The sequence below is a fragment of the Gadus chalcogrammus genome, chromosome 14 (assembly GCF_026213295.1).
Source record: "Gadus chalcogrammus isolate NIFS_2021 chromosome 14, NIFS_Gcha_1.0, whole genome shotgun sequence".
Taxonomy (NCBI): domain Eukaryota; kingdom Metazoa; phylum Chordata; class Actinopteri; order Gadiformes; family Gadidae; genus Gadus; species Gadus chalcogrammus.
The window spans coordinates 27,426,022-27,441,441 of record NC_079425.1 but is presented as its reverse complement, the minus strand read 5'-3'; the positions used below and the strand labels follow the sequence as shown (position 1 = coordinate 27,441,441).

Below are 15,420 nucleotides of genomic sequence, written 5' to 3'. Positions count from 1 at the left end.
GCTGTAGGAGGCTTCAGACACTAGAGAACCCTTCTCTTCTGGAACCCTGGGTGTTTCCTCCTGCTCTCCGTCCCGACCATCCGCTGAGGAGCTGGTCGTCTTCGGGACGTCGGCCAGCAGGTCATGTGTATTTATTTCTTTGCGCTGCGTGTTTTGTTAATTTGCACATTTCTCGTTGTATTTGAAACCCACCTCCATGCTGTGGAGGGCGGGTCACAGGTTATTAGTGCGTACTAATGACACCGTGGTCCACAGCTTCATGCAGATAGGACCTCCGCCACCCTGCCGTTGGCTGTTGTGGATGTTCAGGTCCGTCTGTGAACATTTGTCCGCCCCAGGAGCTCCCCTGTGCTCACAATATGATTTGTATTGCCTTGGAATCGGACGGCTCTACTAAGTGTTTTTTTTGTTTGCCTTAATGCGTGAAAAAAATAGTGCTTCCTTTAAAGCAAAGGAATTACTCTATCAGTGTTTAGCGGGACAAAAAAACACCTTTATGGAAATGCTGCCTGGACGTGTACTCCGTCTGTTGTGATAATGAATAAGTGGATAATTGGGGCAATGATAATTTCTCTTGCCTATAGATTGTATTCAGTGCTGGTTGGACACATCAGTAACAAGAGGCCTGAGCTCATCTCCCATTGTCTTCCAATGCACTGTACTGGCCAGCTTCAGTCCTCCATAAAGACCATCAGTTGAGATGTTTCACTAATTGGATGTTCTATTTTTCATAATTGCAGAAGATTTCCTTGGATCTCTGTGTGTCATTAGGAAACACAATAGAGGGAGAGGGGCGGGCAAAGACATGTTAATATTTCATCAGCCTTTCAAACGTTTGCTGGCCAACGGCGGGCAGTACAACAACATGAAGGACGTTCTATAACCGAGCGTCTCCCATCCACACAACAGGGATCTTCCACCTCGCTAAAGCTCTGCACTCCTCTGCCGTCCTGTCTGCAGGTCCTTTCAGCGGTCCCTTCCAACGCCCCCCCCCCCCCCACCCACAAGAGAAGACGGAGCAGGGAAGGGGGGCTGGGGGAGGTGGGGGGGGAATGGGGGGCATGATATATGCCATGTCACTCGTTATGCACGACCTATCATCTATGAGAGCAGCGCTGCACATGAGCTGGCCAACATTTCCATTAAGCATTTATGAATCATCTGGATTTTATTGTAAAATCCTCTGCGTTTTGTCATCAGAATTCACCACCAATATCCCACGTACGCAAATGCACATACCTAAACTCACACACTTACACACACACACACATTCACAACTCATGGAGAACCCTCTTATTCTCAAATGGAACAAAATAACGCATTTGGGGAGGGATAAAATACAGCGGAATACATATCCCTCCGTTTCATCTGGTGTGTAGAGAGTTACGAAAGAGAAGTAGTCATATTAGATAGTAGATAGATAACAACTTTATTAATCCACCGGAAGGGAAATTCCTTGGTTACAACAGCCCAGTCCATGTTGTAGAGGTGGTCATGTTGTAGTCATGTTGTAGTCATGTTGTGTGGTATCGCGATATGGTGGTGTGATCGTGTTAATAACATGGATCCTTAAAAATATGACTCCCATAGTCTATACCCCCACCCACCTCCACCCCAGGAGAGAGCCATGAGGGGCACCCCCACCCACCTCCACCCAGGAGAGAGCCATGAGGGGCACCCCCACCCACCTCCACCCCAGTAGAGAGCCATGAGGGGCACCCCCACCCACCTCCACCCAGGAGAGAGCCATGAGGGGCACCCCCACCCACCTCCACCCCAGGAGAGAACCATGAGGGCCAGCCATCCCTCTGGTGAGAGTCAAACCTGGCACTGAGCTACAGCCCCACCGACACACACACTCTCACTGGGGAGCGGGTTAAGGCCCCCCATACACACATTCACTCACACCACAGACACACACATACTAATACACACACACAACACACACAAACACCACACACACACACACTCTTTCACACACTCACACATTCACTGGGGAGCTAGCGTGTGTGCTGTTATCCTCCCCAACACACACACACACACACACACACACACACACACACACACACACACACACACACACACACACACACACACACACACACACACACCCAACAATTATCACTCAAACACACACAAACTAAAACACTAACAAACTCAAACACACACACTCACAAACTCAAAGACACACACAAACTGAAATGCACACACACACACTCACACACACTCCTTCACGCCTCCCCCCCATTTCCCACGCAGGGCCAATTAGCAGGTCTCCGATAATGATAATGTTTTGATCTGAATAATCAGAAGCTCATTTAGCGCTTAAGAGCCGCAGAGGCGACCACGTGTTCACGGCTCGGGCCGGGGGCCAGACCCCCGTGTCACCACGCAGCCTACCCCCCCCCCCACCCCGACGCGCGCGTCACAAGGCGGTCCTCACTCCTCCCTGCTCTCCCACCCGGTGTCTAAGCCAATATTTTATGTTCAAATTCAGGAATTCTTCAGGCATCATTGAAGGCGTGTTGATTTGCATGTGGTTTCAAGCGCTTCAGAATTAAATCTCATCCAATTGAGGCTGAATCCTCTGACTGAACCTGTTCAGCAGTGGAAGACTGAGAGTTGCGTCGTTTGAGGTCAAACTCTTCCTCTTCTCCTCGTATTCCATCAACTCATCAATTCAAAATGGAGGCAAGGTGCCTGATTATTAGACCATCGATGGCTTTCACCTGGGAAGGATCTGTCCAGAGCCACGCCCACTCTAACCAGAGAGAGAGAGGCAGGGGAGAGTGAGGGAGGGAGAAAGAAAGACAGAGAGAGAGAGAGAGAGAGAGAGAGAGAGAGAGGAGAGGGAGAGCGAGAGAGAGAGAGAGAGAGATGAGAGAGAGGAGGGACGAGGAGGAGAGAGACGAGAGGAGAGATGAGGGAGGGAGACCAGAGAGAGAGAGTGAGTATGAGAGAGAGAGAGAGAGAGAAAGGGCAGAGGGAATGAGGACAAAGCAAACCCATTTCTAGAGGTTGCAGGCGACAACAAAGAAGATAATGGAAACGACAAAGAGAGAGAGAGGGAGAGAAAGAGATAGAAGAGGGAAAACCCTTTATAGCTTTTCCAATGCCCCCTGAAACACCCACACACACCCACACACACAGACGCAAACAAAGACGCACACACACACAGACACACTTGGGCTACCCGGCCGATGCTCGCTCACCAGGGCAGGCTTACCACGTGGCGAGCGTTCAGGGCGGAGTCATTAAGGGGCCGTCCTCGTTGGTCCCAGAGGGCAGAGCAGGGACATGAGGCGGCCCCTGGGAGCCCCCCTCATGAACACACACATAATGACGGGTGGGGCTGGGGGTTGGAAGCTGGAGGCTGGGGGCTATAAAGGCTGGGGGCTGGAGGCTGGGAGCTGGAGGCTGGAGGCTGGAGGCTGGGGGCTATAAAGGCTGGGGACTGGGGGCTGGAAGCTGGAGGCTGGGGGTTATAAAGGCTGGGGACTGGGGGCTGGAAGCTGGAGGCTGGGGGCTATAAAGGCTGGTGGCTGGAGGCTGGGGGCTGGAGGCTGGGGGCTATAAAGGCTGGAGGCTGGGGGCTGGGGGATTGGGGCTGGAGGCTGGAAGCTGGAGGCTGGGGGTGGGAGGCTGGAGGCTGGAGGCTGGAGGCTGGGGGCTGGGGGCTGGGGGTGGGAGGCTGGGGGCTGGAGGCTGGAGGCTGGGGGCTGGGGGGGCTGGGGGCGGTAGGCTGGAGGCTGGGGGCTGGAGGCTGGAGGCTGGGGGCTATAAAGGCTGGAGGCTGGGGGCTGGGGGTTGGAGGCTGGAGGCTGGAGGCTGGAGGCTGGAGGCTGGAGGCTGGGGGTGGGAGGCTGGAGGCTGGAGGCTGGAGGCTGGAGGCTGGAGGCTGGAGGCTGGAGGCTGGAGGCTGGGGGCTGGGGGCTGGGGGCTGGGGGCTGGGGGGGCTGGGGGCGGTAGGCTGGAGGCTGGGGGCTGGGGGCTGGAGGCTGGAGGCTCGGGGCTGGGGGGGGCTGTTGTCTCACTCTCCATTATTAACACGGGATCCGGCTCTCTGAGAGGGCTGGGATGGCCGGTTTAGAGAGCAGAGGGGGGGGGGTGGGGTCGGACACTGAGCGGAGCAGACAGCCGCGCCCCCGGCACAAGGCAAAGGTTATGGCGGGGGAAATAGAAACAAAAGGTTTGGACGGGAGACGGCTCGAATACAGAATGAAGAAAGAGAATAATCAAAAGCAAGTGAAGAGTCACTGATCGAGGCTGAGCCCTTCTATTCATCTACATTTTCAAAGAGAAATACCTTGTGCTTTATGTGAATGAATGAAATTGTTATCCAGTAATTATGTATGAATACACCCTTGAAACACATCATCAACCTCCCAGTGTGCGTATTGATATGCTCCGTGTTTCCCAGGCTGTTTACAGGCTGTTTACAGGCTGTAAACAGGTTGCAGACTGCTGCACTGCTGCTGAAATGCACTCAGCTTCTACCCTTTCTGTGTCATTTCAGACCATAACCCTTCAGTGATTTGTGTTACTGTAACCAAATGCACAAACGCACATACACACTCATAGACGGCGCACTCACAATCACACACACACACATAGAAACGCACACACAGACATACACACGCACCATGAGGCCCAGCTCCTTAATGGAAAGCAGGACAGCACTGACAACCAAGGCCAGAGACAACTGTCAAAACCTTTGAGGGAAACACTGATGTGATGCCACAGCTCCATCAGAGCCCTGCTGCACCTCTGTTTACCACCAAGACACACCAGGACACACTGACACACACCAGGACACACTGACACACACCAGGACACTGAGACACACCAGGACACACTGACAAACACCAGGACACACTGACAAACACCAGGACACACTGACACACACCAGGACACTGACACACACCAGGAATCACTGAGACACACACCAAGACAAACTACAGTGTTGTCCTACACACAACAGGACACACTGAGGCTACAGAGAGAGAGAGTCTGGAGGGGAGAATGAACTTTGATAGAGACAGAAAGAGAAAGAGAGAGAGAGGAAAAGAGGAGGACACAGAGAGAAAGAGGGAGAGAGACAGAGAAAGAGAGGCTGTGCCCTGCATGGAGCAGAGTGGTTGTGGTCTGGGGCTGTTATCTTTAAAAGCCCTTGTGCCATCGGTGATGTACTATAGACATGAAAAGGTGAGCCGGGAACCGACCACAGAGAGTGGGGAGAGAGAGGGAGGCAGAGAGAGGGACAGAGAGGGGGAGAGGGAGAGGCAGAGCGAGAGAGAGGGAGAGGGAGGGAAAGAGAGGGGGAGAGAGGGAGGTAGAGAGAGAGGCAGAGAGAGGAAGAGAGAGGGAGGCAGAGATAGGGAGGGACGGAGAAGACAATGTGGAATACATGTTTTATTTAATCAAACTTTTAATCCCACAATCCCGCTAGTAGAGAACCTTCCTGGGCCTGATGTGCAAAGGAGCTCAGGTCAGACTGGAGACAGTGAGACAAGGGAATATTTGGAAGGTCTCCACAACAACACAGCCTCCACCAAGAGCCTCCCCCAGTGGGAGTCAACTAAAGGATTTCCCCCACAACCAAGCGCTGGTACCCTTGAGCTCCCTAACTCAGACTCTCACACAAACACACACACACATACACTAAGTCAACACAACCTGAATGTGGTTCAGTTTGGGCTACATTTCCAGCCTTATTATTCCCAAGACGCCATTTATAATTTCCATCTCACCGTAGCGATCAATCACTGACAGTAATTTGTCTAATAGCCTCATTAACACTCGGGCGCTGTCCATCAATCACCACAGAGCCCCAACCAAACAGAGGGCCCACTACGGTCCTCAGAGGAACCCCTGCTCCTCCTCCTGCAGGAAACAGCCTCAACGCTCCTCCTCCTCTTCTCCAGAGAGGAGGAGGAGGAGGAGCGAGTACAAGCCTCAAAGCTCCTCCACCTGTGAGGGTGCCTGTAAGGGTGTGTGTGTGCGTGTGTGTGTGTGTGTGTGTGTGTGTGTGTGTGTGTGTGTGTGTGTGTGTGTGTGTGTGTGTGTGTGTGTGTGTGTGTGTGTGTGTGTGTGTGTGTGTGTGTGTGTGTGTGTGTGTGTGTGTGTGTGTGTGTGTTTAAACAACACAGCCTCCTAGCAGCACACCCTGTTGCCGGTAGCCGAAGCACACGTTAACAATGTCACCCTGGAGGGGGGATTACAGGGGAGGGTCCCCTTAATCACCACACACACGGCTACTCACAGACACACACTCACAGACAAACACACAAACACTCACAGACACACAATCAACCACACACGTACTCAACCACACACACACACACACACACACACACACACTCAACCAAACACACTCGCAGACAAACGCACACATGAGATCAAAAGAGCCAGGAATACAACTATGTGTCAGAGGGTGAGCGAGAGAGAGAGAGAGAGAGAGAGAGAGAGAGAGAGAGAGAGAGAGAGAGAGAGAGAGAGAGAGAGAGAGAGAGAGAGAGAGAGAGGGAGAAAGAGGGAGTAAGGGAGAGAGAGAGGGAGGGCAAGAGTCAGGTTGAGAGGGAGGGAGAGGGAGATAGAGAGGGAGAGAGAGAGGGAGGAGGGTAGTGCATGGCACTGGAGCAGTAGTAAACGACATCAGTATTTATAGACTGCATGTTTCCGTCGAGGAGGAGAGAGAACCAGAGCCCGGAACGCAATGAACGCAGATAAGACTTCATACTGCGGTCCCGTAGTGGCTGCCCACTGTTCAGAGGATGGCCATCGTCGCGTTAACAGGCGCCGCCGCCCCCCACCGCCCCCCTCTGTCCTTTCTGCCCACACACACACTTTGGGATCGTTAATGGTCGCCTGATTGATTTTAGAGGCGCTCACATGTAAGAGGTGCTTATAATTGTTTTGACCTCAGATCCAAACTAAATTTAGTTTTATCACATTGATTTGTGAAACAGTACACCAGTACATGTGAGTGTACAAGTGCATTTGGGTTTGGAAAATACAATTCTTATCCGTACCTTTATATATAAATCCATCGAGTCGTAAAGACAGCCGAAGGTACAGATTGCAGAGGAGGTTTTGCATGTTTGAGATATGGATTATGCAACCGACGCTGTTGGTTCTGGGATTCTGTTGAAACAGAGGCACCGTCAGTAATACTGGAGAATATCGCCCCTGCATCTGGCAGCTCGGCGGCCCTGCTAACACTTCCTCTACCCTCACACCGAGTCCTCCTCTGGCCCGGCGTGCAGCTGCTCTAAATGTTTCCCTTCCATCCCGTTCGCACACACACTCACATGATGCATCCATTCCTCTCTGCAGAATATATAATCAAAGCTGTCTTTTCCCCTCCTGTGCTGCTGTCAGTCCCTACAATCTTATGGTTTATTCTGACTTGATGAATATTAATGAGTGGATTATCCATTCTCTTTGTTCGGAAAACACACACACATAATACTGTAGGACATAAAAGTTTTGGATAAAAAGATGAGATCTTTCTATGGATTTCCACTTCAAGGCTGTCGAGCCGTTCCATCAGCATCACTTGGAGAGAACAACACGGCTAAGCGATAGCCGGGTGTAGAGGGAGCTGTGTCACGAGGCTTTGATATTCTCCAGTGCACCTCCAACCCAGCTCACTATCAGCTCCGTCTTCAAAGCCAGCATCCTGCATTTCCACGACAAATTGTGTGCCGTGTTCGTTTTGTAATGTTATTTCTGTTTGGTTGTTGTTGTTTTGATCCAGCGAATCTGTTTCTTATTCACCATCCGATGATGGAGAGGAGGGGAGCGGCGAGGAACAAAGATCCTCCTGGCAGCGATAAACCACTCCGAGTACCGGGGCTTACTGAAATAAACATGGTGTTATGACAGCACCACCGTAGCGTACATGTGACTCATGCAGGTATGCACCTGTGTGCATGTACTCAATCTATGTATAGCTAAAGGCAACATAATAATGTGCACACAATATTGAGCTTTGTCTCTGAAAGCAGGTATCTCAGCAGCATAAACACCCTGAGTCCGACGGCTTGCCTGTAAGAACAACACCCCTCAGGGGTTCCCTGTCCCCCGGCCCCCCGCCCGCTCCTCACGGCTCCGTCGTGACGGCTGCACAGACCCCCGCTCGCCCTCCAGGCCTGAGTCCCTAATCCTCCGATCCGTTCCAACGCAGCGTGTCTTTTTCTGAGGCTACAGCGGAGCGACAGGCTTTCACAGCTGTCTCTCTGGCTCTGCTCTAACAGGTACGCCCGCTCCTCCACCCTCACTCCCTCCCTCCCCCCCGCCCTTCCCCCGCCCTCCCACGCCCTTCCCCCGCCTTCCCCCTCCCTGCTGTCGGCGTGGATGGAGGGGGTAAGAGCAGGGGGAGGGGAGATTTGAGGGAGGGGGTGAGGGTGGTGGTGAGGGCAGGGGTGAGGGCAGGGGTGAAGGCAGAGGTGAGGGTGGGGGTGGGGGGCAAGCTGCTGTCCCAGGTTATGGCCACACCTCTCACTCAGATACCACAATCACCTCCACCCACACCACCACCACCACCACCACCATCCACACCATCACCATCACCACCACCACCACCTCCGACATCACCATCCCCACCACCAACACTACCCCCACAAGAACCACAACCACCATCACACCCATCATTACAACCATCATTACCACCATCATTACCACCACCACCACCACCAGCACCACCACCACCACCACCACCACCACCAACACCACCACCACCATCAGCACCACCACCACCACCACCACCACCACCACCACCACCATCAGCACCACCACCGCCACCACCACCGCCATCACCGCCACCACCACCGCCGCCACCACAACCGCCGCCACAACCCCCGCCACCACCGCCGCCACCACCACCACCACCACCACCACCACCACCACCACCACCACCACCACCATACATTACCACCACAACCCCCACCACCACCACCATCACCAGCACCACCACCACAACCCCCCTCCACCACAACCCCCACCCCCACCACCACCACCACCACCACCACCACCACCACCACCACCACCACCACCACCTCCACCACCTCCCCCACCCTCACCACCACCCTCACCACCACCATCACCACCATCAACACCACCACCACAGCCTCCGGCATCAACACTACCCCACAAGAACCCCCACCACCTACACCCCCATCATTACAACCATCATTACCACCACCAGCACCACCATCTCTAAAACCATACACCACTACCACCACCACCATAACCATCAGCACCACCGCCTCCACCACCACCACCATCACCACCATCATTACCACCACCACCATCATTACAACCACTACCATACACCCCCACCACCACCCCCTTGTCACCCCCTTGACAGCCCCAGCGCCTTAGTATGCTAACAGACTTTTAGAGACAGAAACATGGTCTGTCTCTCTCTGCGCCCACCATCCATGTCCTGTTTCTCTCCCTGTAATCTGTAGTCTCTCTCTCTCTGCCTCTCTATTTCCCTCTCTCTCCCTCTCTCTCTATGTATCCTCTGTCTCCCTCTCTCTCTCTCTGCCACTCTATTTCCTCTCTCCCTGCCTCTCTCCTACCCCCTCTCTCTCTCTCTCTCTCTCTCTCTCTCTCTCTCCCTCTCTCTCTCTCTCTCTCTCTCTCTCTCTCTCTCTCTCTCTCTCTCTCTCTCTCTCTCTCTCTCTCTCTCTCTCTCTCTCTCTCTCTCTCTCTCTGTCTCTCCCTCCCTCCCTCTCTCTGCTCTCTCCCTCTGATGTCTGGTGTGAGAGAGGTGGTGCAGAGATAAGACAGGAGAGGCATGTATAATTAAACTACACGGTATTGAGCTATAAAAGCCATAGAATGGAATGGCTCCAGCGACGGCCTGGGGATCCTAGATAATCGGCCCACCGACGCCATCGCACTTTCCTCCCACCTCAAGGAGACAGGGAGAGGGAAGAGACGGGAATCACACTCTCACAGCCGGAGATCTGCCAGGCGCATTTCAATCAAACCACCCCCTCCCACACACTCATTCATTCATTTTTTAATTAAGTGGGGAAGGGGAAGAGAGAAGGAGAGACAAAGAGAAAGAGAGCGATAAAGAGAGAGACTCCAATGAACACTGGGCCATCTCGTCCAACGTGGCGTTATCTCTCCTTGGCCAGCCTCCTTCCAGAGCACTTAACCTTGCGGTGGTCACGACCCTTCCTCTCAGCGCCTCTTCCAAACCCTCGGTGTCCGACACACACACCGCGCTGCGACCAGATGAGCATCTCTCCCCTCCCTGTGACATGGCACTCCAGTCAATCGTGTTGCATTAAGCAATTACTCTGCCCTGGAGATGAGCGGCCTGCCACAGAATACCAACTACACACCGTCACCTCACTGCTTTGGGAAACGGCCTGAGGTGACACCAGCACATGAGAACGCACACCGCAAACGCACACCGTGAATGCACACCGCAAACGCACGCTACGGACGCACACAGCGAACGCACTACGCAAACGCACACCGCTAATAACCACAGCGCACACACACAGCCAACGTACACAGCAAACGCACACGGCGAAGCTACACGGTGATCACACACAGCAGCGGGCCGTCTGGCGGTCTGACAGGAAGCCGCGGCGGCAGCCACGGAGAACGTCTAATTGACTTAAAATATTAATGCATCGGTTAACGGTGTTGTTGGGTTCATACAGTGTTTGGAAAACACAGGATAGGAATCCCAGGAGGCAGCGAGAGTATAACGGATGTACCCGTTGATAGGGGGGGGGGGAGGGGAGAGATAGAGGTTGTCCTCGGGGGATTCAAACCCCTGTTCACCAGCACGGGCTCATTGGGTTGTTGTTGTTGTTTACTATAAACATGTCCCGGGCTAGGGGGAGGAGGGTACGGTGGCGTTTCAGGAAAGGACGGTGATAACGTACGCAGAGACTTTCCTGCTCTCTGAAACCATGAGGTCATCTGACCCCCGTCTGTTCCCCGCTGTCTGTACTGTCTGTACTGTCTGTACCCTGCTGTCTGTTCCCCAATGTCTGTACCCCACTGTCTGTACCCCGCTGTCTGTACTGTATGTACCCCACTGTCTGTACTGTCTGTACCCCACTGTCTGTACCCCACTGTCTGTACCCCACTGTCTGTACTGTCTGTACCCCACTGTCTGTACTGTCTGTATTGTCTGTACCCCACTGTCTATACTGTCTGTACCCCACTGTCTGTACCCCACTGACTGTACCCCACTGTCTGTAATGTCTGTACCCCACTGTCTGTACCCCACTGACTGTACCTCACTGTCTGTAATGTCTGTACCCCACTGTCTGTACCCCACTGTCTGTACCCCACTGTCTGTACTGTCTGTACCCCACTGTCTGTACTGTCTGTACCCCACTGTCTGTACTGTCTGTACCCCACTGTCTGTAGGGGGAGGGAGGAAGGAAACACAGACAGGAGACCATCCACGCCGAGAGGTTCAGAGCGTTTGGAGGGGGACGAAGCGACGCCGCAGTAGAGAAGGAGGAGGAAGAGAGGTCATATTTGGGCGGAGGTTTAGGAAAAAGGGTTTTAACGGTCATATATCAGCATTTCATGATGGGCAAGCCCCATCATGAAAAAAAATGTGCAAACGCACACGCACACACACACTCATACGCACACACTCCCGCACACGAACACACACACACACACACACACACATGCACGCACACACGCATACACACACAAATGCACGCATATACACACATCCAGGCACCGACACACACACACACACACACACAGTAGACACACACACAAATGCACACACCCACACACACACACGCGTTCACACACAAACAAACACACACACACGCACACCCACACACACAAATACACATACAGACACACACACACACACACACACACACACATGCACACAAAAATACACATACACACACACACACACAGATCCCACCCCAACCACAGCGGAAGGTGGATAGACCCAGCGCGTTCATACGGCTGACTTAATGTTTCCACACGATAAGCTTAGTATAAGGCTGAGGATCGCGGCACTCACCCTGCCAACCAGGATGGGATCGGGTCCAGAGAATTCCTCCAGCACAAACATTTGGTTCCACACCCAGCCTCTCTTGGCCCGGCTCAGTAATGCTCGTCCGTCGCCAAGACGGCCGGGCATCACGTGGCTCCCAGTCCGCACGCCTCCAGACGTCCCCGCCACGCCGGGCGCCATTGGGGGAAAACAAGTAATCCACAGCAGCAGCACGGGCATCCACATGGCCAGCGGCCGCCACGACCAGCGCCGCGACTCACCCACCATCTTCTGCAGAGCGCTGCTTCTTCTGATGGGCAGAGAGTTGGTTGTCTCTCTCTCTCTCTCTCTCTCTCTCTCTCTCTCTCTCTCTCTCTCTCTCTCTCTTTCTCTCCCTCTCTCTCTCTCTCTCTCGCTCTCTCTCTCTCCCCGTCCCTGGTGTCTCTCTCTCTGCAGACGGACAGCTCTCTCTCAGAGGACCAGGGGGTTCCTGTTGTCCTGGTTCTGCTCAGTGCTCACGTTGCCGTGAAGGTCACTGGTGTGTCTGCTGGGCCTCCATGCCGGGTGGAGCGGGTGGAGGAGTTGGAGGAGCTCAGCTCGGCTTCCATTTGGTGTTTACTCCGTCCGGGAAGACCTTAGGAAAGGGGAGCGATCACAGTTAGTTTGATTGTTTGTTTCCCCGGTCTGTCAGGGAGCTGTCAGAGGGGTGGAGGGGTGAGTGGGGCTGGGGTGGGGATGGAGGGGTGGGGGAGGTGGTGGGGTGGGTGGGGGTGGTGGAGGGGCAGTTGGGGCTGGAGTTGTGGGTCTGCCGATGGGGTCGGAGGGTTTAGTGGGGGTGGTGGTGGAGGGGTGGTTGGGTGGGGTTTGAGGTGGGTTCTAGTTCGAGTCGGAGATAAGACAATATCCCTAGAACCCGGCCGGGGTTGAACCAATCAGACTGGAGGGGCTGACCCCGTCAGCCAAGAGGGTCCCAGAGCAGAGATAAACCACAAAGCGGCAGTAGGAGCAGCAGAGAACCACCTGGCAGGTCTGGTGTCCGACAAGAGGACATGATGTTCCCGTCCTGCGCCACGCGGAGCAGCCGGCTAACGACCTCACCGCCGTGTTGTTCCATCAGAACAAGGACAACATGACAGCTCAACCAGCGCGGACCACGTGTTATTCAGCGAGCCGTCCAAGATCCACGCATCTCTAATCTGGAGTTGTAGGGATTATTGAACACAGATTTCCCTCCCCCGACATGTTTTCTGTGATTAATGTTGTTTTATTAGATAACAAAAAAAACGCATTTCCATTTTTAAAGCTTTGCTTTTCAGCAAATGTTGTGAGGCTCATGAGGAGCGGCTCTGACCGGCGGCGTCTGGACCAACCCCACGTCAGTCTCCCTGGTCTGCGGTCAAACGCCTGGGCAGTCAGAAGCCTGGGTCTGACGCCTTGGTCGGCACTCAGATACCTGGGTCTGCAATAGACAACTGGGTCTGGGTCGGTCATCAGTCGTGTAGGTCGGCCGGAGAGTCGTTTGGGTCGGCGTGACACCCATCTATCAATCTATGATCAAAATAGATCTGAAACATTTTCACCATTTATACATTTGACCACCAAAAGCAATGTGGTCAAAGAGACAACCAAAGCATTGGTTATATTAAATTCAAATATTCAATTATTCACATTACCCATGTGATGTTTATATTGTATTTCTACCACCATAATTTTGGGGAAAATTATTAATATTTATTGATGCTGTTACTAGTATGCCTATATATTAGGCGTCTTAACATAGAACCACTAACGCTACAATATGACTCTTGACATTAAATATTGGATATTTTGTGGTACCTGTTGAACCCAATTATCAACTCAGTCGTCACGTTACAAAGCAGTATATCGAGTATCACATATCGAGTGTTTACACCAATCAAAGCGAAGAGGCCCAGCGAGCCTCAGAGCCTCGGAGGAGGACGTCTCCTCAGTACCTGATCTCCACGAGCGCATTGTTCTCACCTGACGCTCAGGCGCAATGTTAACTTTTACCCTTTAACGCATAATAAATTATTATCATTTTATTGTAATTAATTGCTCATAAAACGCAGGACCTAACCAAGGGTAAAAATTAAAATCTCAAAATTACAGGAAAAGACAAAATAATGATTCTTATAAATTGATAAAGAATAATTATACTCTAATTGTGAACAAGATCGTTGAAACGACAAAGGTTTAACAAGTATAACAACCTCGAACAGCGTGAAGTTTGGACGGCACGCACACGACCGATGAACCGAAAATAACGTATTTTACACCGACGGAGCCACACTGGCGTAAAGACGCAGCTTTCAGCACCCCGGTCCAACGCGATGGACAGCACCCCGGTCCACCGCGATGGACAGCTCCCCGGTCCACCGCGATGGACAGCTCCCCGGTCCACCGCGATGGAGAGCTCCCCCGTTCAGCGGGTTGGAGAGCTCCCCGCTCCACCGTGGCTGCCGTCCACGGTCGACCGGGAGTAGAGCTCCCCGGTCCACCGGGAGGAGAGCGCCGATCCTCGGTGGGGGACAGACGGAGCTGAACCGCAGACGGAACCGAGCGTGTCCGGTCCTACCGGGAGCTCTCCGTGGAACTCAGAGCTCTCCGTGGTATCGGGTGCTCTCCTTGGTAACACATGCTCTCCGTGGTACCGGGAGCTCTCAGTGGTACCCGGAGCTCTCCGTGGTACCGGGGGCTCTCCGTGGTGCAGGGAGCGATATCAACGTCTCCCGTTCTTCCTGATGGACGTCAAAGTTGATCTGCTGCGTCGCTATTAAAGCTTTACTGCAGTCCAGAATAAATCCTAAACAGCGCGTTAGGAACTTTGATTTGTTGTATCTGAGGTGTTGTGTTGTTTCGACGGATCCGTCCGTCGATCCCTAAAGGAACGAGGTTACAGACCCCTAGTTCTGGCTGTTTGGGTTGATTCTGCATTTACTGCTCGGTAACCTCGAGATGAAACGTGTTGTCAGGAGATCCACGGTTGAGAGGCTGAGTCCAAACCTGTCGATGGAGTTGATCCGTGTCTCCTGTCTTCATCGATCAAAACGTGTTGTCTCAACGTCCAACGGGAGAAAACAACCGAACCAACCTTCCTTCTCTGCTTCCGAACCCCCGATCTACCTGAGAGCTGATCTGATCAGACGGTACTTACTATGCTGTCTTGCATCCTTCTCCTTGCACCATTTCCAGCTTTCAAAAACGGTCAAAGTGCGTCTGTCACTCAGGACCATCAGCAGCTGTCAGCGTTCTGAGGCCCCGGGAAATAGAGATCCTGTCGACGGTTGAATCGGGAGCCGGAGACCGGAGAGCTGAATCGGAGACCGGAGAGCTCCGACGGGCGCGCTGCTGGCAGAGAAGTGAAGAGGAGACGGAGAGGCTGAGCC

The 15,420-nt window shown here is 53.2% G+C and overlaps 1 protein-coding gene across 1 annotated transcript in view; it reads right to left on the bottom strand.

Moving 5' to 3' along the window:
* The window catches only part of cdh8 (cadherin 8), a 90,481-nt gene extending 78,222 nt beyond the window's left edge, over positions 1 to 12,259 (bottom strand). Inside the window, exon 1 of the mRNA XM_056608442.1 lies at positions 12,041 to 12,259. Within this exon, the coding sequence (XP_056464417.1) occupies positions 12,041 to 12,259 (219 nt within the window). The remainder of the gene's footprint in view (positions 1 to 12,040) is intronic.
* Positions 12,260 to 15,420: the final 3,161 nt, after the last annotated feature.